The sequence below is a fragment of the Chiloscyllium punctatum genome, chromosome 12, assembly GCF_047496795.1.
Source record: "Chiloscyllium punctatum isolate Juve2018m chromosome 12, sChiPun1.3, whole genome shotgun sequence".
NCBI classification, from domain to species: domain Eukaryota; kingdom Metazoa; phylum Chordata; class Chondrichthyes; order Orectolobiformes; family Hemiscylliidae; genus Chiloscyllium; species Chiloscyllium punctatum.
Window position 1 is genome coordinate 26,211,101 of NC_092750.1, and position 27,708 is coordinate 26,238,808.

General features: G+C 39.8%; 1 protein-coding gene across 1 annotated transcript in view; it reads left to right on the top strand.

Annotated features, from left to right (window-relative positions):
* The window catches only part of slc6a11b (solute carrier family 6 member 11b), a 162,301-nt gene that overhangs the window by 125,086 nt on the left and 9,507 nt on the right, over positions 1-27,708 (top strand). Inside the window, exons 8-12 of the mRNA XM_072582165.1 lie at positions 2,496-2,599; positions 10,417-10,541; positions 17,654-17,766; positions 23,303-23,440; positions 27,463-27,565. Coding sequence (XP_072438266.1) covers positions 2,496-2,599; positions 10,417-10,541; positions 17,654-17,766; positions 23,303-23,440; positions 27,463-27,565 — 583 coding nt within the window. The remainder of the gene's footprint in view (positions 1-2,495; positions 2,600-10,416; positions 10,542-17,653; positions 17,767-23,302; positions 23,441-27,462; positions 27,566-27,708) is intronic.

A 27,708-nucleotide genomic window follows, 5' to 3' on the forward strand; every position in this document is an offset into this window, starting at 1 on the left:
TTAACAGGACACTTCAGAATCAAAGAAGTGGGTGTCACAATTTTGTAATCATTGCAATCAGCACTTCGAAAACTGGAGAGGTGATGACATAATGGTATTGTTGCTGAGCTAATAATTCAGTAGACCCAGGTAATGGCCTGGGAACCCAAGTTCAAATCCCACCATGACAGATTGTGGAATTTGAATTTGCAAATATCTGGAATTAAAAGTCCATGAAACCTTAGTCGATTGTTGTAAAACCCCATTAGTTTCCTAACTTCCCTTAAGGAAGGTAATTGGCTGTCATTATGTGGTCTGGCCTACACATGACTTCTGACCTACACAATGTGGTTGGTTCGTAACTGCCCTCTGAAACAGTCTGACCAGCCACTCAGTTGTACCAAACTGCTCAAAAAAATTGAAGGAATGAAACTGAACAGACCACCTGGCATCAACCTAGGCTCCGGAAAAGGCAACAGCAGAAACAGCCTTGTTGACCCTACAGAACATCCTTCAAACAACTGATGCTAGTGCCTCACAGACTAGACAAGCAACAGCCTGACCCATACTGGATTGCCCGAAACGTCGATTTCGCTGCTCGTTGGATGCTGCCTGAACTGCTGTGTTCTTCCAGCACCACTAATCCAGTATTTGCTTTCCAGCATCTGCAGTCATTGTTTTTACCTCAACAGCCTGACACAGTCAATACTCATGGAATTGTACATTAAACAACATGGGTGAAGCTTGATGAAGTGGGCTAGGATAAAATTTATGGCAAATTAAGTCTAGACGTCTGGCCAGGCCTATCTCGATGGCAGGAACAACTTGCTTCATCTTTAATGCATCTGCCAAGCAGTGAGGCAAGTTTCTCCAGACAGGAGAGAGTTGCCAATTAATGAGAATCGTTGTTTGTTAAATGCCTTAGTGACAGCACAATACGCCTTGTCAATATTTAGCTCAGCACTGGCTGTGATGAGCTCCTTGTTGCTTAGCAACAAGTGGCATCTCTGGCATGATCCAATGGCACTAGCACATGTACCCTCTCACCCATGGACATTGGCATTCAACATTTGACAACCCTTAATAATTCACATAGCACCTCTCCGATGCACATGCATGACACTTAGCTGGGAATGAGGCAACAGGCTGGGTAGAAGCGTTATGACAATTTTGAAGAGGATACAGCAGGATATAGATCAGTTGAGGCATGGGAAGAAAAAAGGCAGATGGAGTTTAATCTGGACAAATGTGAGCTGGTGCTCAAGTCCAGGTTGAAATTATACAGTTTCTTGATTAGTGGTGCTGGAAAAGCACAGCAGTTCAGGCAGCATCCAAGGAGCAGTAAAATCGACTGATGAAGGGCTTTTGCCTGAAACGTCGATTTTACTGTTCCTCGGATGCTGCCTGAACTGCTGTGCTTTTCCAGCACCACTAATCCAGAATCTGGTTTCCAGCATCTGCAGTCATTGAAATTATACAGTGATTGGCAGAATCCTTAGGACCATTGATATGCAGAGGGATCTGGGTGTACAGGTCCACAGATCACTGAAGGTGGCAGTGCAGACAGATAAGGTAGTAAAAAAAGGCCTATGGGATGCTTGCCTTCATTGAAAGGAGCATTGAGTATAAGGATAGACAGGTCATGTTGCAGCTTTATAGAACTTTAGTTAGGCCACATTTGGAATATTGTACAGTTCTGGTCACCACACTAACCAGCAGGATGTGGATGCTTTGAAGAGGTTACAGAAAAGGTTTCCCAGGATGTTGCCTGGTATAGGGGATTTTAGGAGAAAGTGAGGACTGCAGATGCTGGGGATCAGAGCTTAAAAATGTGTTGCTGGAAAAGCGCAGCAGGTCAGGCAGCATCCAAGGAGAAGGAGAATTGATGTTTCGGGCATTAGCCCTTCTATGAAGAAAGGGTTGGATAGACTGGGTTTGTTTTTACTGGAATGCAGGAGATTGAGGGACAGTCTGATAGATGTTTATAAGATTGTGAATGGCATGGGTAGTGTGGAAAATATGAGGCTTTTTCCCAGGGGAATGGATCCATTATTAGGGGACACAGGTTCATGATGTGGGGGGGGGGTGGGCGTGAGGTTTAAAAGAGATGCGTGAACCAACATTTTCTTACAAAGAGTGGTGAGTGGCTGGATTACACTGCAGTATTTAAAAACACCTGAACAAAAATATGAATAGGAAGGGAAAAGAGGGATATGGATCCTGTAAATGGAGACAGTTTTATTATGGAAGGGTGAAATGTGTTGATATAGGCTTGGAGAACTGAAGGGCCTGTTCTTTTTTCAAGATAGGGGTCACAGTCGGGAAACATTCAAGAGGGGGCTCAAACTTTCCTTTTGGGGTCCAGAGGAGCCAAATCCTTCTCTGCTTCATTAATATTTTGATGATGTTAATAATATTGTAGATCATGACTTAATTTGGTATTCAGTTTTGTAGCTTAGTTACTGAGATTCACCCAGTGTGGGAGAATACTGACAAGTAATCTTGTTTCTTTGCAGGTCTGGCTGGATGCTGGTACTCAGATTTTCTTCTCATATGCAATTTGCCTTGGATGCTTGACTGCGTTAGGAAGCTATAACCCCTATCACAACAACTGCTACAGGTAAGAGAGTAATTCGCTAAAGTGGATTTTTTGGCTTTCAAGGTCCAAGCCACATATCAACCATTGTTATTCTCAGTGTTCTCTATAACACCAGGCAGTTTACAAAGCCCTTGCTCCTACAAATCAGTATTCTTTTATCAGCTGGAAACACTAAAATACTATTTCATTGCTCTCCTCAACAATACACCATTTGATTTAAAAAGCCTCATTCTTCTATCCTTTTATATTTTCAATGAGAATGCAACTGGACTGAAATGCAATGCAGAAGCACTTTAGATACTATTTCAGGAATTATCCAGTTCTTTACAAAACCTCTCTGACACTTTTGCCCTTGCAATATGAATAGAATCATAATTCATGTTAATTTATTTCTAAGTGTTGTACCTGACAGGTTAGTAAGTCTGTGGTCTTTGAGATACACTGACAAAGATATTTCTAAGTTTGATTCCTAGCTTATGTAGCAGGAGCATCACTGAAGGGGGTTAAATAGCTATAGTTTAAATTTGTGATGACTGTTTATTTGGAAAGTGAAACATATGACCCACCCGATTCTCCCCGTTGTGGACCTTTACTGACACCCACAGAAGATTGAGATTTGAGCAAAGAGCTCTATCTGTATCTGCAAATAATGGGGTAATACTGATGAGTCAAGCGCAACAGGCCAAAAGTACTGGCCAATCACTGAAAACTTAGCAAGTGCCTAGCATCCTTTTATTTGCAAATAAGGTCCCCATCATTTTATTTTAGAAAGCAACTTTTAACTAACTAGTCTGAAAAGTAGTTTTTGGGTTACTTTCTAATACGATGTTGCGACAGAATTAGCTTTAGTTCACAAGAGGTTACGTCTCAGAATTAGATGAGTCACTTTGGGATCCGTTAGCTGAGGTACCTATGTAGCGAACCAAATTACGAACTGAAAAATTATAGTTGAATAAAACAGGGGGTTGTTAGCACTCTCCAGAGAAATTTACGTTGATAAATTTCTTTCACATCCAATCATTAAACACTTCAGGAGATTTGGTTAAAATGGCAAAGTGGTAGCTTTGGCTTGCATATCGCTCAATTAAAATGGTGGATTTGATTGGCACTTTCGTGGTCCAATTTCCCCACAGATGATGAGGCAGAGCTTTAGATTTGTGGCTTTTACTTTGCATGAAAAAGCCAAGCTGATGGAGGTTTTGTATGTTGTGTGGAACAGTAGCTCAGACATGGAGGACTCTGACTATCTTGCATGAAATTGAACTCCAAAAGCAGGTTAGAATTTAAAAATTCAACAGCAGACCTATGCCTGCCACAAAATGCTTGCCTCCAGTTTTAATTGGGGCTCTGTGTCGAAGTTTAAAAAGTCATTCTATTCTTAATTCATATGCATTGGGTTTCCAAGGTCTCAAGTAATCTGGCAAGCAAAAAAAACCATAAGACCAAACGACAGAGAAGCAGAAGTAGGCAATTCGACCAATCAAGTCTGCTTCAGCATTTAATGAGGTCATGGCTGATCTGATAATCCCCAACTGTACTTTCCTGCCTCATCCCATGATTCCCTTAATGATTATAAATCTTAATGATTATAAATCCCTTAATAATTATAAATCTTTCTATCTCAGCCATACTTAATGACCCGGCCTGAACAGGGATAAAAAGTTGCACAGATTCACCACCCTCTGAGAAAACAAACCCTCCTCTTGTTTCAATTTTAAATGGATGACTCCTTTACTCTGAGATTATGCCCTCTGGTCTGAGGCTGTCCCACTAGGGGAAACAACCTCATTGCATCCACCTGCTGAGCCCCCTAAGAATCTTAGAGGTTTCAATATGGTTGCCTCTCCTAAACATCAAGCAAAGGCAAACAATTCCAGAAGACATCAGCTATTTTGAGAAAACAGATCCTTCCTACCTTTCAAATGTTCTGGAAGAAACAGGACAGAACCCATTGGAGCTGAAGAGGTAGGAGAGGGCAGAGCTCCGAAGGGCAGCCCTAAAAGTGCTTTCCATTGGCAACCGGGGGCAGATAAAAGTCAGCTTCACATTTACTTGGATTGTATTTCCCAGATCCATTGTGCAGGGTGGAAACCCAACAAATCTGGATTCTGACCAATGCTGTCGGAATTCTCCATCTGTCTCACTTTTCCTCCTTCACGACACCCTTCCTTAAAGCCTACCTTGTTGAGCAAGCTGAGGTCACCCTAATAGTTCATCGTGTGGCTCACAGTTATACTTTGTTCTGGAAAGCTCCAGTAAAATGTCTCGAGACAATGTCATGACATTAAGGCGCTATTGAAGTCTAAGTTGTTGTCCCAAACTGAAAGCATCTGGTGGGAATTTGGAGCAGTTCATTTTTTTCTACAACTGAGAATTTTATGCCAACAAACAAGATTTTTCTGTCACTTAAAGAGTTTCCAGCTAATTCAGCAACAAGTGCTTTGTTCAAACGGGGACAGTTGGTTCATCTCTGGCTCAACATGAAGCATAAACCCAGGCTCCCATTACTCGGTTAATTGCAACAAATATACAAATCAGAAGAGATATGGTGGGCCATTATTTAATATTTATAGCTGGTGGCTGTTCAGAAGGATTAATATCAACTTTGTTAATTGACTGTCAAGCTGCAGAGTGTTAGGTTATATATTTCAAAAGCACTCGCCCATGCCTGCAGAACAAAAGATGAGAACCTAATGTCTGTTGAGTGCCATTAGTGTTACTCTATCCAGCACTATCTCAGATAGCTGTTTGTATGAGTGTGAGTATCCTACAATTACAAGTTGTAAGCTTCAAAGAGTACATGCATTGAGCTGGCTCTGCAAATATCCCAGATATTGGGAAGATTGTGAATACTCACTGATCAATGGATCATTATGTGAATTGCTGTTTTTTTTAATGTCCTTTGTTCTGATCTACCTTCAAAGGAATTTGGAGATAGATGTCAGGAGGTATTAGGTTAGGAGGTATCCAAAAAGGGTATAAAGTGAAAGATAGAACTTGCATTCATTTCATAATGTTAAGGAATTCTAAAGGATCTTACAATCATTGTACATCCGAAGCTGTCCAATACAAAAGGCTAATCAGATGCTTCATTGTGTTTTAGCAGTCAGCTTGTGCTGAGGGCAGGTGTAAAAGAGACACTTTTGTTGTTTCTGACATTTTAGGAGATAATTTAGGATTGTAATTGCTGTTTGTAATTGTTGTATGTTCAATTTTAATAAAGCTATCTTGTAGATCCAGTAAGTAGGAAGACAGTAACAAATGTTTTTTTTTAAATCTGACCCTGAGTCTTGCTACAATTACAAAAACAGAAATTGCTGGAAAAGCTCCGCAGATCTGGCAGCATCTGTGAAGAGAAATCAGTTAATGTTTCAGGTTCGGTGACTCTTCCTCAGAACCAGATCCGAAACGTTAACTCTTAATTTTTCTTCACAGATGCTGCCAGACCTAACGAGATCTTCCAGCAATTTTGGTTTGTGTTTCTGATCTACTGCATTTACAGTTCTTTCGGGTTTTAATCTTGATGCATTTACCTAGGCATTAGGCAGATGAAGGTTCATTCAGTTCATAGGAAATTAACATGTAGTTCTGATGTTGAATTGATACAATTCATCTCATTTTGATTAGAAACAAGATTCTAGGGTTTTTTTTAAATCATTGTGCTGTTTTTCTCCTACCAATGTTATTGACATTGTTTATGAAAGGAAAGCTGGTTTTATCAGACTTACCTGTGAGAGTGTACTCCATTTGTTAGTCACGTTAAGTTTAGAGAGTTTAAATAACTGAGGAATACTAAATTTGTAGTTTTGTCTTTAGATTCAATCAGATTTGTATATTTTGTGAGGGATTGTGCCTAACCAAAAAGTGGCAAATGATATGTATCTGAACAGAAATATGGGGACAAATGTTCATCTTTGATCCTTGTAATCTAGCTCAATGTTAGGGTTATATTAGGGTTTTCGAATGGCAACACAATCATCTGGCATGTTATGATATATAATGAGGCTCTGATGCTGTAACTTGGATATCCACACAATTTCCTGGAGATTGTCCAAAGTAGCACGTGGTTAGAAATTGTGTAACTTTAGGTAGATTTTGTTAAGCATGGAGTTGAAAGATTATTAGGTGTGGATGTGGATTTGAGATTACTGTAAGATCAGCCATGATCTTACTGAACAACAGGACAGGCTTGAGGGGTTAAATGGCCCACTCCCCCTTATTTGAATATTGATATGTAATCCAATCACTCATGATTGCACAGTGTTCAGCACCATTCAAATTCCGCAGTCCCCGAACAGTCGGTGTTCATATGCAGGCAAAAGTGAGGACTGCAGATGCTGGAAACCAGAGTTTAGATTAGAGTGGTGCTGGAAAAGCACAGCAGGTCAGGCAGCATCTGAGGACTAGGAAAATTGACATTTTGGGCAAAAGCCCTTCATCCTGATAACTGGCAATTATCATTCGCACCACAGAGTGGAGAGGATCTACAAGTAGAGAGGATCTAATCATCACCCCTTTACATTCAATGGTATTACCATCACTGAAAGTCTGTCCACCATTGACAAGGCACAATGGGTGGCAAGGTGGCTCAGTGGTTAGCATTGCTGCCTCACTGCACCAGGGACCCAGGTTCGATTCCGGCCTCGGGCAACTGTCTGTGTGGAGTTTGCACATTCTCCCCTTGTCCGCGTGGGTTTCTTCCAGGTGCTCTGGTTTCCCCCCACAGGTCCAAAGATATACAGGTCAGGTGAATTGGCCATTCTAAGTTGCCAATTGTAGCTTTAGGTACATTAGCCAGAGGGAAATGGGTCTGGGTGGGTTACTCTTTGGAGGGTCGGTGTGGACCTGTTGGGCCAAAGGGCCTGTTTCCACACTGCAGGGAATCGAATCAAGTCAAGAATGTGATGGATTACTCTTCATGAGCCTGGATACGTGCTCCAACAACACTCAAGTAACTCAACAGCATCCATCGCAAAGCAGCCAGTATAAGCAACTGCCCATCCATCAATTTAAACATTTACTTCCGGTCGCATTGATGCTCAGTAGCAACATTGCACACCATCGATATGCTGTACTTCAGTACTCACCAAAACTCCTCAAATAGCAGCTTCCAATCTTGCCACCTGTACCCTCTAGAGGAACAAGAGCTGTAGATACATAGGATCACTGTGTGGGTCTCTGGGTGTTTGTGATGTATTGAAATGATATAGATGCAATGTGTGTGGAGGTTGAAAAATAAGTTTGCAGATGCCACAAAGGTTAGCCGAGTGGCCGATGGTGAGGAAAATATAGACAGATTAGTCAGATGAACAGATCAATAGCACTTCACCCTGATAAGTGTGAGGTGATGCACAAGTCATCTTCTTCTCTGGCAGTCCCTCAGGGGTGAAGATGACTTGTTTTCACTCTGGGGAGTGGAGGGAGGAGGGGAGTGTTCTGCAGTGTCTGGATTGTCCGACCCTGGAGCCACAGACTGTGATTCAGGTGGGCCCTCAGGTGTTTGAGGAAGAGTGCTGGGGGTGTGGGATACTCTATATTCTACACCCTCTTTCTGCTGCTTGTGCTTGGCCTCCATGTGACCCGGTGAAACTGGTTGCTGCTTTCGTGGATGCTTCTTCTCCAGTTTTGTGAATTTTAGGGCACGCGATTCCCAGGTGTCAGTGGGAATGCCGAGTTTTTTAAGGAGGCTTTCAGGGTGTCCTTGTAACCTTTCCTCTGCCCTCCTAATGCTCGCCTATTATTGCAGAACTCAGAGTAGAGCACTTGTTTCGGGAGTCCTGTGTCAGGCATGTGTGGGTCAAGGTGGTCTGCACATCGCAGCTAGTCATGAGTGAACCTTGCCTCGATAGTGGGAATACTGGCCTGGGAGGGGATGCTCACATTGATACACTCATGACCGGCGAGCTGTCTTGTAGGGAAGCCTTGAAGGCAAGAAAAAATCTTTCCTTGTCTTTATTAAAGAACTAACATTGGCACAATAGTTACTTGTGGCTCTTGTGCTGCATCATTCTATGATTTTAAGTTAAGAATGGGTTTTTGGGGAGCTACATTCATGCAAGTGCACCACTGCTTGTATTCTTTTACAACTTTAATGTTGAAAATTACCAAAAATATGCAGAAATTTAGCAATAGTCAGAACAAATGAATCATCAGCTGAATTCTAAGTGGTTCATGTCCCTTTAAAATAGTATATTTGTGTGTGTTGAGTGGATGTATGTTTTGGGGTGTGTGTTGGTGAGTGTGTGTGCATGTGTTGACCTGTTTTTTGGTATCTTTGTGCATATTTGAATGTGTGTTAGGGTTAGTATGCATGTGTGTTGGTGTCTATATGCATGTGTGGTTTGGTGTTGATGAGTGCGTATGTGAGCTTGTGTTAGTGTGTGTTGCTCTGTGTGCTTGCACATTGGAGTCTGTCGACATGTGTGTTGGTGTCTGAGTGCATCAATATTGGTGTTGGTGAGTGTGTACACGGGATGTGTGTGTGTGTGTGTGTGTGGCTGTGGATGTATTGGTGTGTGTGTGTTGATGCTGGGTGTCTGGTGCATTTCATGTTCAGAAATGTCCATGCGTACTTAAGCACCATTTTTGAATAATGAGTGCATTTTTAGTATCTAGAAAACAGAGGCTTCAGAGCCCTATTTCACCCCAACAAGATCCAATAGAGAAAGTAAATGCAAACCCAAGTGGGAACCACAACTAAGTTGTATTTGAGTCATTCTAACTTTCCATTTTATAACTAAATTTCGCATTCTTCCCATAATGCAGGCAGAGTGATTGAACAACTCTCCAACCACATTGTAACCCCTTGAAATGGCTGAGGAATTACAGACTGTTTAAGACCTGCTTAGGTTTGGGCAAAAAAGCATTGACCTAACCAGTCAAACCCACATCCCATGGAAGAATGAAAAGGACTTTTGTTGCCTTGCTGTCAGGAAAATTATTCCCTGAGAATTAATTTCCCCTTTCCCCAACTGCTTTGTGTTCTTGGCTACTCTACATGGTTGCACACAGTCATGCTGAATTCCAAGAGGAAGGTCTGCTCATGTACTCATGATTGGGGGAGCAGTCTTGTGCAGAAGCCTCATCAGGTTTGTGGGAAAAATCAGAGTTAACATTTCAGGTCCAGTGACCCTTCATCAAATCTGATTGGAGCCAGGAAAGGGTTGGTTTATGTGCTGAACATGGTGTGCTGGTTTGGGGGGGTGGGGGGGGGGGGGTGTGGGTGGCAAAACATATTAACTCTGCTTTCCCTCCACAGATGCTTCCACATTTGCTGAGTGTTTCCAGCAATTTCTGTTTTGCTTCTGATTTCCGGCATCTGCTGTTCTTTGGTTTATTTTTTGCTCAGTGTAGAAGTTTTCTGCTTCTACCTCATACCTGGTGTTTCTCTCCTCATTGATAGATATTGAACTGGTGCGTAACAGACAGTTATTAGCCTTTACAAGCCGTTGATGCTTGACATTGATGACATGCCCAGGGAGCTGGAAAATCTTGCAAATGATCTTGCCTTGCATTATCAAGTGAAGTAAACTGAATTGTGCATTCAGGTTGCCTTTGTTTGGCTAATGCTTCAGGTTATGTGTAGGAAACCTTTTGGGAGTTTATTGGAGTAGAGATGATTCAAAAATTATTTCTGATTTCTTTGTGACAGAAACAATACTTTCACTCTTGCCAAAGAAGTACTTTTAATATAGCCTTGATATCCTTTTGTTTAAAGGTACATTCAATATGGCAATCATGGTGAATATTAACCAAACTGTTCCATACTTAATAGACAAGATTTTATTGAACACAAAAGCTGTTTTAAACATTAAGTAAATGTTGTTGCTGTTTTGCAGGGATTGTGTAATGCTATGCTGCCTCAACAGTGGCACCAGCTTTGTTGCTGGCTTCGCTATTTTCTCTGTGTTAGGATTCATGGCTTTCGAACAAGGCGTACCGATAGCAGAAGTAGCTGAATCAGGTGAGTTGTAAGCAAACGCGTAAATTGTGACTTGATCACTTCAAGTGAAGTGATCCAAGCTAGGAAAACAAAACAATGTTGAAGGCAAATTTGGGCACACCATTGTTTTCTACTCAACATCACTTCTTAGCAAGTGTCCTCTCTCTTGGAGAATAAAGGATAGTTGCCTCTCCTTGCTGACAGTCCAATATGGACATTTTCTGAATCAGTTGCTGGTTATAATTACCACACTATATTAAGTTAGACTGAGTCCAGTGAAACTGACCATCAGATTGGCTCTATAGTAGGAGGTTCAATGCAGTGCTCCCACTCTGCACTGGTGGTCAACAGAAATTGTAGCATCATTGTCTCTGTGTACCTCCCATTGTTTGCTTCCCTTGGAGAGAAGGTTAAACCAAGTTAGGAGTTTCTACAACATGATCATTGCTATCCTTTGGCCTGCTAATAAGAGGTGAGCATCTGCTGGGCGAAACTAGTCATGATTTTGTTTCTTGGCCCCAAGAGAGAATGTATGGAAGCACCAGTACCAACTTAGTTAGAATCAGGATAAAACAGAAAATGCTGTAAATGTAGAGTTAGTGTTTCAGGTTGTCGATATTTCATCAGAACTCACATTTTATTAATTCACATCTCCATCATCTGCTGTATTTTGAAATAGAAAGGAGAGAAATATGCTGGTGAATAGCATGGATATCTAAATAACACATAAAACCAAAGCTGTAAAGTTGTCATGACAAAAATAGAAATTGCTGAAAAAGCTCAGCAGGTCTTGCAGCATCTGTGGATAGCAATCAGAGTTAACGTTTCGGATCGAGTGACCCTTCCTCAGAAATTTGCTGCTTGCCAATTGGTTTATTTCCAGATTTACTGAAGTAGCTTCTATGTGAATTAAGTTCAAATCTCACAAAGGCTATATCCTATCAGCAGCAAGAATATTTCATCATTGACAGTTAGCCTATGGAAACATTATGCCAGTTAAGTTACTAGCTTCTGGTATTTTATATCATGTTGAGGCTTTAGAATAAGGACCAGAGTTCCAGCTTTCATATCAACCTTTAGCAACAAGGTTAACCGTCCCACTGATCTGGTGCAGAGCAAAGATCTATCTGCACTGCCCTAACATGTGTCCCAGCTTTATTCACCTGCTAGTGCACCAATGTAGCATTTCACTTACCAGCTATTATTTTAGACTTTCTGATGAAAGCTTGCCATTTATTAACTGCACAACTTCCCATTCCATTCCAGTTGTTGTTTTCCTCATTTTGTTTCATTTTCTTTTTATTTTGGTTTTCTACTTTACTAAAGCCATTGTTCCAGATGTCTTATTAACATTTCACTGTTTCTTTCCTGTCCCATTTTTTTCCTTTCGGTCACTTTTTGATTAATTCTATAAGTCAACAGGAGGTGCTGAAAGATTAGAATGATTAAAATTAGAGGGAGTTGAACAGGGAGGCTTCAGGATTCCTTAATATGCTGGCTCAGTGCCCTCCAGCGCCAAGGACCTGGGTTCGATTCCAGCCTCTAGTGACTGTGTGAAATTTGCACATTCTCCCTGTGTCTGCGTAGATTTTCTCCAGGTGCTCTGCTTTCCTTCCACAGTCCAAAGATGTGCAGGTTAGATGGATTGACCATGTTAAATTGTCCAAGGGATATGTGGATTTACCATGGGAAATATAGGGTTATAGGGATAGGTAGAGGGGTGAGATGCTCTGGAGGGTCAGTGTGGAGTTGATGGGCCAAATTGCCTGCTTCCACATTGTAGGGATTCTGTGAATGTAATCTAGAAAGAGTTTGGGAGACGATAATCTGGGAATGTTGTTTTGCTGTGTGTCAATTTATTTAAATAAAAATACACTGTCCCATGAAGCTGGATGATACTAAACTGTGCAGAGCAATGAAAGCATTTTTGTGAGCTTCCTCTTCACAAAAGTATCAGTCAAATTATTGCGCCATTCAGTGGCAGTACCAAGTAATGGCATTGCTTTTACAAAAAAGGATGCAAACCAGGAACAAAATCATGTTCCCATGGAAGCCACAAATAAGAATTCACAGCTTATTTATTAAGTGATGAAATTTGAAACAGAATAGTGAAATAACTTAATTCTGCTTTATGGAAATGCCAGATAACTGCAGTTTATTAACGAAAGGGGGTATGCTACACTAAATTCTGCCAAAATATGGATCTGAATGGTTGAATTTAGATAGGTATAACTGAGCATTCCAACACTGATGTACTAAGGATCCCTATTTTACTCTGCACATGAATTTTGATGAAAAAGATAGGTCTGAGCAATAGGGAACCTAAGAAGAAACGCAGTAACTAGTGGTGTTTATGTATCAAATTTAATTAAGTAAAATATCCAAAGATATTTCTGAAGAGGGTTATTAAAGGAAAAGTTCACACCAGTCAACATAAGGAGGTGCTGGGACAGATGACTAACTAATTGGTCAAGGAGATAGATTTGAGGAACGTCTTGAAGGAAGGAAGGTAGAGAACAGAGAGATTTTTGGAGGGAATTCTAGAGCCTGTGGCAACTGAAAAGATCGCCATCAAAGATGGAGCAATTATAAGTGAGAATGTGCCAGAAGCTGAGAGGTACTGAGATCTCAAAGGATAAAGGAGATTGAAGGAGATGACAGAGCTGGGGAGGAGTATGCAACCAAAGTTAAGACTTTTTAAATCGCGATATTACTTGAGTGAGAGCCAATGTAGGACCATGAACACAGGGTTGATAAGTAGTGTTAGACAGCAAGAGTTTTTAGTGGTCACAGGTTTGATAAGGATAGAACATGGAATGCCAGCCAGGAGTGTGTTAGAATCATGAAATGTAGGGATAACAAGACAGCTGCCAGTATTACATGGACATGAGCTGAAACAGGGCAAAGACAGGTGACGTTAACAGTGGTATAAAACAAAGAACTGCAGATTCTGGAGATCTGAAACAAAAGCAGAAATCGCTGGTGAAACTCAGCAGATCTGGCAGCATCTGTGGGGAGAAAGGCATTAATGCTTCAAGTCTGGTTTCTGTTTTTGTTTTGATGTTTCAGTAGTCTCTATGACATTGTAGATTTGTGGTTATAAACTTATCTCATGATTAAGCAGGGGAGTCCTTCCCAGTGAATAAAAGTAAATTACTGCAGGCACTGGAAGTCTGAAATCAAAACAAATGCATGAGCAACTCAGTGGCTCAGGCATCATCTGTGGAAAGAGAAACAGAGCAAATGTTTTCAGTCAAATATGACTCAACGTTTTGATTCCAATAACTCTTTTCTTTCTCCAGTCGACCTGTTGAGTTTCTATAGCATTTACTGTATTGATTTGAGTTCTTCCCTCCATTATGTTTCCACACTGTAGGGAATCTAATCTAATCTAATAAATACCACAGAAATAGCTTTTCTGATATATATGACATTGCTCTTTGTGCATGTTTGTTGTCTGCAAATTGACCAGCATATTTCCTGCAACATGACTGCACTTCAATTACCTCAATGGCTGTAAATTCTTTGAACTCTCCAGCTGCTGTGAAATGTACTGTATAAATGCATGCCTTTTTTAAAGAGTAAAGGATGTGAAATTATAGTCACTCTTAGCCATAGAACTATGTGAAGAGTTGGTTGTGTAAGTGTTGCTTTAAGAAGGGCAGAGTATGCTGGTGCCCCAAGTAGGCAAGTAGAGAGCGCTTAGTGTATTACCTTGCCAGCTTTGATGAGACCATAGAACTTATTGCGGCTCAGTGCTAATACCTCCTTTCAGGCAGTGTGACTCTTTTTGGAAAACTTGCGGCATCTCCTCCTAGTAGGCGATGTATGAGTTATCTGGTAAATTTGCTACCCCCATCCTCTTTCCTGATCTATAGGGCCTGCGTGGTGTAGGGTGGTAGAGGAAAACCAATCAGCAGTCAAATAAGAGGCTCTATTTAAAACAAGATATTGTCTGTTGCATTCGTGCAATTATGTACAAGTTACATTTATATGAGTGACATTGTTACAGAGACTGAAAACAAAAAATGCTGGAATCACAGTGGGTCAGGCAGCATCCATGGAGAGACAGCAAGCTAACATTTCAAGTCTAGATAACTCTTCATCAGAGCTCTAATACATGCTGCCTAACCCGCTGTGATCTCCAATGTTTTTGTTTTCAGTGCAGATTTCAGCATCTGCAGGAATTTACTCTTACATTATGACAGAGCTAACGAGGAGGACCTGGATGTTAGATCTTATTCCTTTGAGTTGCTAAACTGTTCTTCCATTATGTCCATGTGATATCATCATATTGAACAGTGCTTAAGGTATTATACCAGGTTAACACTTTCAGAGCCTAATACCTTTGTATAACCACATGACTCACAATTCTGATTTCATCAAGGATGATTTGAAGCTCTGACAGAGGGAAGCAGTTTGCTCTTTTTATTCTGGCTTGATGCCATGACTTGTTGGGCCCTGCTCAGCCATCAATCCACACGTAGATAATAAAAGCATTGTTAAAATATGCTGAGAGGTTATTAGAGAGCGAAGTGCAAAGACAACTGTTGCTCTGTTACTTGTTTGTAATCCCCGACCAGTCTGCTGCTTTTTACAGGCAGCACTGTTTTCTCAAAGACTGCATCAGAATCTTCTGGTGGCTCAGTTTCATGCACTCGTTTTTGTATGTTTTACACCAATGTTTGGATCAATGGGAATGCACCTGAGCAGACCATTGCTCACTTTTGAAACCACAGCAAGCTCTTTTTTTTAAAAAAAGAGGCAAAACTGAACTATCTCATTTAAAGGAATTCCAGACCGCTATACTGTATTGCAGCAGAGAATAACTCCACTGAGACATATGACATGCTAAAGCAATGTTTCTTTACAGTCTTTGTTCTGCTGGACATATGATATAAGGTGCATGCATTCATTTAGTTATTGCATCACCTTTAGATGGCATATTAGATATTTCTACCTCTTGATATAATATATTATCTATATGCTAAATTGTACTACACTTTACATAATATTTGTTGGTCATTCCCAACCTTTTCCCTAATACCACAGTAACTGACTTACTGTGCAAAGATCTATTATTATGCGAGAGTTTAACTGATGATTTGGTCAATATAAATATCTTATGATACTACATTGAATTTGCAATTATGGCATATGTAATGTAGTCTGCATTATTCCTGTCTGCACCCCTATTCATATTTGTCTCTGTGACTGCACTCTCTGTTGCAATATCTATAGTTTATATTAGCCTGGTCTGCTGTTACTTTACTGTAATGTTATTGCTGTACCTTGGGGTTCAAACTATAAAGCTTTATCGGGCCTTGCCTTTAGCTCCAAGAGCAGTTGGCGTCTGTTCAAAATGAACCAAGATGTATTGTCCCTTCGAGTTGTTTGTGGTCAACCTGCATTGCCAGTAAAATGTCTTTCTGCTCCCCCATGATTTCAGTGGAAGGGTCTTTATGAATTTGTGGCGCTGCTACTTGTACAAAGCTTTGTGCTCTCCCGAACTTGATTCACAAATTTGCAACCATTTATGCGAAGTGTTAGCTGTTTCTAGAGTTTTAAGGTTCATAATCTCATTAATATCATGAGCTAGTTTTCTGTTGTATCCCCCAACAAGATTGTATTGAAGGTGGAATAGGGTCATGGATGTCATAGAAGTGGCATGGAGGGCATTGAAGGGGCATGGGGCATGTATGGCCGCATGTGTGCCATGCTAATCACAACCATCAATCTGGTTGCAAGTTATTGATATTGATTGGAAAAGACCATTTCACATCCTTATTGATAAAGAGGTAAAATGGGTCAGAGAGAAATAAGTCTGACAGTAAGGTTGACACATACCAAACAAGACCCACTAGACTTCTTTTCTTCATTCAATCGTTTTCGCACATGCCTAAGCATTTAATGTTAAACTCTAGCCCCAGCATTTCACTTTCACTAAAGCATTCAGTTCTACGTCCAAAGCAGAAAGAAATCTGTATTTTGTATGTTAATGTGTACTAAATAAAAGCTAACAATTAAATAGCAAAACCCAATTATCAGAATGGTAAAGGATTCAAGAAACATGAATCATAAGCAGAAAACATTCTGCAGGTTAGACGGCATGTGGGGAGATTGCAGCTTGGCTTATGGGTGAGATTTTATAGAGTCATACAGCATGCGGAGCAAGTTTCCCAAACTAAACTGGTAATTCACTCAAAACCTGTTCTCTTATAAGAGATAGATCTGATCTTTAATGAGAATGGTAACATGTTAAAAATGTACTAGTTTTTTGAGCAGGGGAAGAAGAAACAAAAATGAGAAGGAAAAGGATATCAACATTCAGTAATATCTGAATAGTTCTGATAAGTTCATAAGAAGTAGGAACAGGAATAGGCCGCTCCGTCTCTCAATTCTGCTCTGGCATTCAATAAGGTCATGGCTGCTCTGATTTTAACTTCAGCTTCCTGCAAGCTCACATTAACTTTTGCCTTCCTTGTAGATCACTAATTCATCAAGCTCAATTTTGAACAGATTTAAGGTTCCAGTCTCCACTGAACTCTGGGGCACACAATTCTAAGATTTGAGAGAGGAAATTCCTCCTCATTTCTGTCTGAAATGGAGACCACTTATTTTGAAATAGTACCCCTTAGTTTAATATTCCCTCATAAAGGAAAACATCTGTCTGTATCTACACTATTTATCGTCCCCAGAATGTTATATGTTTTAAGACATTTGGATACGTTCATGACTAGGAAAGATTTGGAGGGATATGAGCCAAGGACAGGCAAGTGGGACTAATTTAATTTACAAACATGGTCAGTGTAGACTGATTGGAATTAAGGGTCTGTTTCCATGCTGTATGACTCTATGACTTTAGAACTCTCATTCTTCTGAACTCCTGTATCTATAGGTTGAACCTACTCAACCTTTCCTCATACAACAACTGTCACAGTTCACAATGAAATTTGACCAAGCCATGTCTTGTCATCCCATTCCCTGTTTAAATCTCTAATATCTGTTTTCAACTCACCACAGTATTATCCTTCAGAATTAGAGAGATTTGAAAGATGGGTAAGTGTCTGAAAATTTCTCTCATTCCAGGGAATATTTCATATTATTGATAATATCTTCATGTTTATCTTTAGGTCCTGGGCTGACGTTCATTGCCTATCCGAAGGCTGTCACGATGATGCCTCTTGCACCAGTATGGGCTGTTCTTTTCTTCTTGATGCTCATTTTCCTTGGACTGGACAGTCAGGTAAAATAAACATGAAAATAATTTCACATTAAGGAATGTATACGTATATTGACAACCTAGTGTAAGCAAACTAGAATAAGCACCGTGCTACTGTCGGACTTTACAATCAGGCCATCAATCACACTATTTGACAGGGAACTATGTCGGCAGTAAAGCTTATTTGTAAATCCATGAATTTTCAAATGTGATATCTGATTTTTTTTTGTTGCAAGTTAAGTTTTTTTTTAAAAGTATGTTTTAACTCAGGAATTAACATATCATTAAAATGGACATTTTAAGCCACACCTGTATAATATATTTTAATAATGAGGTATTACTAAAATTATTCAAACAGTCCATTTCCTTTCAAAACTGGAAAAGGTTCACTTGTAAAATAGATGCTTCTCCATGCATGCAATTTTTTGGCTGATGATTACAGGAATACTTTATGCATAAGTAAATGGCCAGAGGATCAAACTAAATTGATGCCCTTGTGCTTATTCTCTGCAATACATCAATCTCAATACAGTTTGTCAGTCAAATCAATAATGGCTTTTCCAGAATTGAAAATTTGGCCTTTTTGATGTTGACCAGAATCTTAATGAAGTTAAGGAACCTTCTTATAACTGAATACAGTTCAGGCCCAGAGAATGAAGATAGATGAAAATGGTTCAGGCAATAGATTAGTTATGTATAGATGTTTTGCTATCTCTAGGGATAATCATTCCATTTTGATTTGAGCTCCTGATGCCTCTTCTTAGCTAATGGCGTATCTTGGATGGGCACAGCGTCTACTCACAGCCTGTCAATCAGAATCCTAACTTAATGCCAGATTCCATAGTTCATATTGAAAAATCATTCATCTTCACAAAATACAGTTGTGCAAGATAGTTTTTGTAGGTTGGACAAACTATAGTGTGAGGTAGAATTAGTCACTGAGCAGAAATCAACACTGGTGATACCTGGATTAACATGTATTGATCAAGAAGTCTACCTCTTCTGCTTTGGATAACCCTTGCTTGAAACTACAAGAAGTAAAATGGGTTTGTTTTATGTTGACTGGGACCAGCTAACTCTGAGTGAAGGATCCAGAAATCTCCCAGACAACCTATGTTTTACACTCAGTGAACGTCATACTTTCAGCAGTGATGTGAGTGCAGAAGAGCAGTCAGTTACCATTCCTGCAAGTGACAGTTTAACACCATCATGCACTAACTGAAGACCCATTTTCAAAAAAAAAGCATTGATCATCTACCTCCAAAATAGATAATGGTTTGTTGCAGATATATGGTCATAGGCCTCTTGGTTGAAGCTCATAATTTATCTAAGCTAAATAGCCCTGCACTCTCTCTTTTAATATGGACAGGCCAATAATGATAATTTATTCACAATTCATGCAATTTATGCATACATTGAATAAAAGCAAAATGAATGCAAATACCAAAACCACTGAAGAGAGTCATCTTATTTTGAATATAATTGCTGTCTGCCATTGTCTTATTCCATGGGAAAGAAAGAGCTGATTGTAAAGGGTAAAATAAACAGAACATATAAAATTCTGAGGCAAAAGTGAGGACTGCAGAGCTGGAAACCAGAGTTTAGATCAGAGTGGTGCTGGAAAAGCACAGCAGGTCAGGCAGTATCTGAGATGCAGGAAAATCAACGTTTTGGGCAAAAGCCCTTCATCAGGAATATTCCTGATGAAGGGCTTTTCCCCGAAATGTCAATTTTCCTGCTCCTCGGATGCTGCCTGACTTGATGTGCTTTTCCAGCACCACTCTCATATAAAATTCTGAGCCAAAACTAAGCTAGTGAAGCAATCAGCAGAGCTCAGAACAAGGAATAAACAACCCTATCTGTCTGGCTGGCCTCTCACTGCTAGCTGCTCCAGACCATCATTTTCCGGTCTTTATCCAGGGAGATCCTGGTGAAGCCGGTGACCATGGTAAGATTGTGCAGCACAGCCACATACTGTTATTGCTTGGTTAATTTTTTTCTGGTTTACATTGTAAATGGCTTCCTTTCTCCCCCCCTTTCCTCCCCGCCCCATAGAAAAATCATCTGCAGTGTTAAATACTCTAGATACCTGCTCATTGTGTAACATGCAAAGCTAATTGTTGACGATGATATTAGAGCAAATGTAGCTGGAAGCTGAGAGAGAAAAGTTCAGATGACATTTTGCAACAGTTTACCTTGTTTTAAATAATGTAAACAGCAAATGACTGCATATTAGTTTATGACAGCATGGTTTCCATCACTATACAATCACAGGCATGTAGTCCTCCTCTCCCTTATTAATGCAAATGATACCCTCAAATTTGTTCTTGTTCCTCATTTAGCAGTCCTCAGGTGCATGTGGGAATTAAACATACTGTTGGTCATGGTAAGCTCCTTAGAGCACAACACTGAGGAGTCAGTCTTTCTTTCCTCAAGTTTGACTGCTTTCGAACGAAAACATCATTCTCACTCGATTCTGGCAGAATTTAGTTGGGCAGGGACCTCTTTAACTACACACAGCATGATGACATTGATGAGAAGAGTGCACTTTGATGGAAAGTGCATCAAGCCCCACTATTCAATGATCTATCACAAACGTATAAGTGACCATCGAAACACCAAGTTGAGTCGTTTACCTAACTTTGCCCATCATTTCAGAAAAAAAAGACTTACAGCAGATTCCATCAAGAAATGAAAAAATACAAAATTTATTTATTAGAAATAAACTTATCCTTTTGCAATTGGCAAAATGAATTATGAATGACCACTACACAATCTTATACTATAACCCCTCTTAACCCAAATGCGCACACATCCAACTACAAAGAGGACAGTCAAGTGTCTACAGGAATATTATGGGTAGAAAACATGAACAAAAAGATATAAATGTAAACAACGTGGGTGGAACGAGGTGACTTTTTTATAGTTAGTTTTTAATAGTTTTTTTTGGCAATCATGTCATATTGCTGTCAATCATAGAATGATGGAAGATCTTCAGTTTGGTAGCCAGACAGACAGAATCAAAGACTCCCCACAGTGTGGAAGCAGGCCAGTTGGCCCATCGAGTCCACATTGACCCTCTGAAGAGCATCCCACCCAGGCTCACTTCCTGACCTATAACCTTACATTTCCCATGGCTAATCCACCAGGCCTGCACATGCCTGGACACTAAAGGCAATTTAGCATGGCCAATCCACCTAACCAACACATCTTTAGACTGTGGAAGAAAACCAGAGCACCTGAAGGAAACCCACATATACACACACAGAATGTGCAAACTCCAAGCAGTCACCTGAGGGTGGAATCAAATTCAGCTCCCTGAAGCTGTGAGGCACCAGCACTGAGTCACAGTGTCACCCATGGATGGAGGTCTTTGTTTGCTTTAAATTTTTCCTTTCCAAAATTGTTTAGGTTTTTCTTTTACACACTTGCAGAGGTTTAGGGAGACCGAGAAAGACTTGTCTTTGTTTCCAGGCTTACAGGATGTTCCATTCCACTTTCTCAAGTCTGTGACAAATTGCTCTTAAAAATTCCAAAAGCTGTTGCCAGGCAGCCTTTCAACCCAAATCAGAAAATCATCAAATATAACTTCGACTAAAGTTACATGACCAATAAGTGAACATCAGATAGTTCCACTTTGATCTGCAGATACTGGAAATCTGAAACAAATACAAAGAATGCTGGAGAAAGTTAACAGGTCGGGCAGCAACAGTGGAGAAAACTAAGTTAACATTTCAGGTCTGGTATGATTCTTCTTCAGAGCATCTTTGAACTCCCATTAGCTAAGCACAGTTCCATTAGCTGTGTGTGTGTGTCTGTAAGAATCTTTGTGATTTTCAAGTTTGAATCTGTGGTGACTTTAATTGTAATTTGATACACTGACAGTGCTAGAGGGCTTCATAAATCAATCTGAGGCAACCCATAGAGCTTTGTCACAAACTGGAGATACCTGTGAGATCCACTGCTTTAGGCAGTTTATCTTGCTATTATGCCTCCCATATTCCCAGGCTAACATTAGTCTGCCTTCACTAAGGATTACAGCTTGATTTAATGGATATTACATGACCCTGAGAGATACTGTGCTGTCAGGAGTCTAGCACCTGTTAGGGTCATATGAATCAGACAGGTCTGAAGGTAGGAGACAAAGCATGCAGGTCAAGCTCAGTGTATATGGTGGATACAATCCAGTATCCTAGCATTTGGCAGCAGCAGTATTTAGCAATAGATACAGAGATAAAGATAAATCATATTAGGTCTTCCATAATAATCTTCCATTAGTTCATATTTTACATGCCTTCAATTATTCTATTCTTAACAAATTTAACACTTCTTAAATATGCATTTTCTCTTGTATGCAGTCTCTTCGCTGGGGTGAGGGAGTCTAGAACTAGAGGGCATAGGTTTAGGGTAAGAGGCAGAGATTGAAGAGATTGAAGGGGCAACTTTTTCATGTAGACGGTGGTATGTGTATGGAATGAGCTGCCAGAGGAAGTGGTGGAGACTGGTACAATTGCAACATTTAAAAGGCATCTGGATGGGTATATGAAAAGGAAGGGTTTTGAGGGATACGGATAGGTTGTTGGCAGATGGGACTAGATTGGGTTGGGATATCTGGTCGGCATGGGCGGGTTGGACCGAAGGGTCTGTTTCTGTGACTCTATGCATTTATTCGGCATATTTCATCTGCCTTTCCATGTTGATTTTGGACAGTCAATTTGCTTCCTTATCTACATTTCAATATCCGTTTCATAATGGTTCTTCCATTCTAGAGACAACCTCATGTTTATTCCTTTGGTTTTTGCATTTACTCTGAAATTAATCAATAATTTAAGTAATAAATAGTGAAGAAATTGCTGCTTGAAATTAAGAGCCAAGTTAATGAATTGCTGACTGAGTTTACTGAGTGATTAATATGTCAATTTCATGTTAATGATTATATACTGCACTGACAGCTTTGTTTCAAAATTGCTAAGGTAACTGTGAAATTAAAGAATGCCTTTTTGAAAGCACATAATGAGCTGTTCTCAAAAATTAATTAATTAAGCAATGCTGAGTTGGTTTTATTCATTTATTTTTGTTATACCAACTCATGCAAAGTTGCTTTCGAGTTCTTGCTCTGCTGATTTCCCATCTATTGAGGAAATCTGTTGTACCTATTCCAAGACCACTGGCTTCTCTCCAGCATCTCTGAATGGTCTTTCTATTTCATGCATTTGCTCATCTCGACGTCCTGTGTCATGTCCAATTCTTCCCCTTTAACTTACTGAACCCACTCAAAAGTTGTCCATCTAGTTATCCCACTTTATCTTTTGGGCTTTTACTTCCTCATTTTGGATTCCCCCAGTAAAGAAATAATTTCCCATGCTTCTTGACTCGCTTCAGTATTTTATGCAGAACGGTGATTATATCCTTCTAACCTCAAGGAATAAAACGCTCAAGAGTTGTGATACAATTAGCCACAATGTTCATTGGGATTTCACTGGTTTGATGCCCTGTTTAAGTAATTTTTTCATACACAATATTGCCATGCATTTCAGTATTGTCACTCTTTTCATTGCAGTTTGTGTGTATGGAAAGTCTGGTAACAGCTATAATAGACATGTATCCCAAGATATTCCGTGTCGGATACAGAAGAGAACAGCTGATTTGCATTATCACAATTGCATCATACTTGATTGGATTAATAATGGTAACAGAGGTAAGCTAATTAACCTGAAGCTTTTTGTTCATGTTTTAGCTTTGTAGATTTATATAAGACTGAATATGTTAAGGTGAACACCCAACAAATCATTTACAAATAGAGTGAAACTATAATGGTATTCGAACAGATGAAGGACTCAACAATCAAGGTATTTTTCAATGCATAATTTCAGTTACATCACACTGTAAATTTTTGCTATAAATTCTGTGCCTTACAATTGTGTCCTCCACAACCACCTGATGAAGGAGTGGCACTCTGAAAGCTAGTGCTTCCAATTAAACCTGTTGGACTATAACCTGGTGTTGTGTGATTTTTAACTTCAAGGATGGTGATTGAAAAAATAGCTTAGTCTGAAAATTAGCGTAGAGCATGGGAGGGTACATTAGACAGTAACGATTTTAAAAGGGAAGCAAGAAAGATAAACAAGGTGACGTTCTCAAAGATGTTGAAGGTCCCGGGAGAATTTAGGAGGAGACACCATTATGTTTTAGTGAATGGGACCACACTGCCATGCTGCCAATACCTTTGATGATAGAAAGTGTGGCCAAGTGAAAATGCAGAGAGGAGGTTCTTGTGATTAGTCTGAATGAATGTTGAGCTTGAATGGAAGTGAGAGACAGGTTTGGCTGGAGGACACTATTGCAAATTAAAAGGCAGCACTGGATATTTTAGCAGCCTTTTGATGAGTACCTAGAAAATCTCAAAAGATGTAGGCTTATTCAAGGGATGGAGCAGGTGAGCAAACAAAATGGCAGCAAAGTAGAAATAGTTTAGAATGTGGATTTGAGAGAACAAAATTCTTGAAAGTAGTGATATCAAAAGTGGCATGAACATTAGATGGCGATAAGATAATATGGAGATAGAAAAGGAATGGGGTCATATCCAACATATAAGCAAATGCACAAAAAGGGATTTCCAACTGTATGGTCATGGCAAAGATTAAGACAGTTGTAACTTTGTTGAAGACAGAGGATAAAGAGGCACCAATCCATTGTTAGCCAAGGGGGAGTAAAGAGTTGGCCAGCAGTCATCACAGATTCATCCAGAAACAAGTCCTCACGTAATAGCAGAGAATACTAGAAGGAGAAGTAGACAAAAGCAATGAGAAACAATGAAAGCAGAATGTTGTGACCAAGATCAAAAATCTAGACAAAAATGTAAGATAAATCAATGGATCTTTTCAGATAAGGGGCTGTTCTAAGGAGCAGCTATAAGAGTTGAGGACAAAAGATCTTTAAACAAGCATGCATGCTGGAATAATCAATATAATTGCAAAGAAAAATAACAAAATACAGAGCAAATTGCACTTTCCTTTCAAAGTACCAAACTACCAATATGACAAAAATTGAATGGGTATACATTGATTCAATTACATTTGAAAAACAGTGGAGTTAATCCCATTCTGTAATCTGATGGGTCAATCTGATGGTGTTCCTGAAAATCAATTTACAAGTTCCAGTCTCCACAAACTGAGTGATCTCACTAACATGTTTTATTCAGTGTGTTTCATAAGATGTAAAATAATGATTTAACTGCCATTTGGGTATGGGACATTCAAAATTGGTGTCTTCGAAACAGTTACTTTGGCAGTACAGTAGAGAAAAAAGCATTTCACAAAATGGCTATCAACTATGAAAATATCTGTTAGGAAATTTGAAGCTTTTAAAAGGTCCCTGATTTAGAATGTGATATATAGAATCTGGTACTCATTTGACTGAGCCTGTATTTCGTTGAAATGCTGACCTCTGGACACAGTATAGGCTGTTTACTATCCGTGAGGAATTTACAAACAGGCACCTCAAGGCCCAGCAACAGCCCTCAGATGCGTTCTTCAAGGGGACTGGAGAATAGTGCAGGTGGAGGTAATTAATTCCAGAATTAATACAGGGGATATTCTGCCAGGGGAATATCCAATTGTTTAAGGTTGAGAATTTGGAAAATCCAGTCAGGAGAATGTTGGTGGCTGGAGGGAGCTGCACAGCAGTGATCAGGAAGAGTGGCTAGTGGCAGAGATCAGGAATTAAGAGAGCAGTGATGGGTATCAACAGGGGTTGTGATCATGGAGAAGGAGAGTATGGGGTGTGTGGAGCTAACAGCGGATTGCATGTTTGAATATGGATCTTCAGGTTCCACATTCAGGTAAGTACATTTTTCAACACCTTGTTAACTTGTGGTCACAGATGATATTCCTGAAAGCAGCAGTCAGGATGGCATCAACTCCATTCAGGCCAACTTAATGTTGCAGAGGAAGCTGCAAGCATGTCTGAAGCTCCCATATTTGAATACAAATAGGTATGGTCCTGATCACCAAGTATTATTTTACCTCCACCAGCATGAAGGATGCATAGACTAGCTCATAATGAGGATGTGCTTCCTGCCACCCATATTGGAGGATTAGGAAGCTGTTTAGTATTTTGCAACAGGCCCACAAATTTGAGGCCTTTAAGCTTATTGAGTGACCTTGTCATGTAGAAGTACTTGCCTGTATCCTGTGTTATGCACTGAAGTCCCAGTGGAGACAAACAGTCTAACCTGGTTGCAATGTAGCCTATTCCACTTAATTTTGTTTACTCATTCTTGGAGACTCTTATACTTGAATCCAAAGTTCATTTCTAATACATTTTGTTATGATAGGTTTATAATACAGGAAATAATCTCACTGATCAAACTCCCATTGAACTGTTCAGAAGAAAATGGTCTAATTCTGATTCACAGTTCACAATTAAAACATTTGTTCAATTACCTCCAAGTAAGAGGAGTAGGCTGCATGAGCAAGCTATAATTAGTTTTATCATGTTCTAAGTTATTCTTTAAGGAATCCAAAAAAAATTCACTTATTCTAAAGAAATTACTTTTTCTACTACAGAATACATTATACTCTGCTCCTCTTAAATAGATTCTCCCTGGAAGGGCTACCACAGGAAAAAAAAGGTAATACTTTGTCAATGACACTGGATGCCCATCTCTTGGGCTGCATCTTATTCCAAGGGTCACAATAAGATTTGGAAGCTACGGAGGGGTATGCTTCCTCCATGAGTGGCTAAGCGTTTAAGACACGGGATAGGAGCAGTTTAGAAATTAAACTAACCAGTTCAAATGGGCAGCCTTAAAATTCAGTGTATGGCATTACAAGGGGCCATTTATATCTGTTACTTTCCCATTTCTCATCATTAACAGGAAAGTAACAGGAGAAAACAAAGGAAGCCAGTTTGGTCTCATTATCACCCCATTTTCTAATGGGTTCATGTCAGCAGTGGGATAGAAATTACTCAGCAGCTACAGTTAACAACCTCTCCCCCATCACAGTTTTGTAGCTAGTCAGATAATTGGTGTCTAGCTCCCCACCCAGAACAGGTGGGAATCTCATGGATGTACACACACCAGTATAGCATGCAGACAACCGCAATGCAAGTTTAGTATCCTAATGGACTGTGGGGGTGGGCAGTCCAAACCCTTGCTAGGTCAGCATGGAGTGGTCCTTAAAGGGACTGCTGGGAGCTGCAGCAAGAATACTCAGGTAAGTTATTATTTTAAAAAATTTCTTGTGAAACTGTGAAGAACTGAAATGCACTGGCAACTCGGGATTCTTACTGAAGTGAAGCCTGGCCACTAGAATCCTTTAGAGTCCGACCAACATCCCACTCAACACCTAACCACCCAAAACAACAATCAACCTGACCTTTCAGTTCTTTCTTATTGAAGTAACTCTGATATTATGAAATCATAAGGATGTTAAGGAAGAGAACATTTCCTCAGATGCTGGTTACTTGTTTCATTCCACATAAGATTGGTGTTTTGAACTGACATTTATTCATTGATTTATATTTATCTGTTAATATTGACTACCAATGTTTTAAGTAATGAGCATTTGGATAACAATCTACTTAAGTTATTTTTAGTGAGACAGTTCCAGGCATATCTTAGAATTTCTGTAGAGTAATTAACAATATACAGTAGCAAAACCATGTAAGGTTCTTCCAATGAAATCAAATACTAAACTTTATTCTTTCTGTTGGAAGGGAGGAATGTACATTTTTCAGCTCTTCGATGCATATGCTTCGAGTGGCATGTGTCTTCTCTTTGTGGCCATTTTCGAGTGCATTTGTATAGGCTGGGCCTATGGTATGTCAATAACATTATGTTGCGTCTTTGCCACTGCATTGATGTTTAAAACCTGAATAATTAACACCTGAGATGATTAAGATAAAACTAATCAGCTACTGCACTTTGTGCACATGTCATTCATACATTTATAACATCAACAA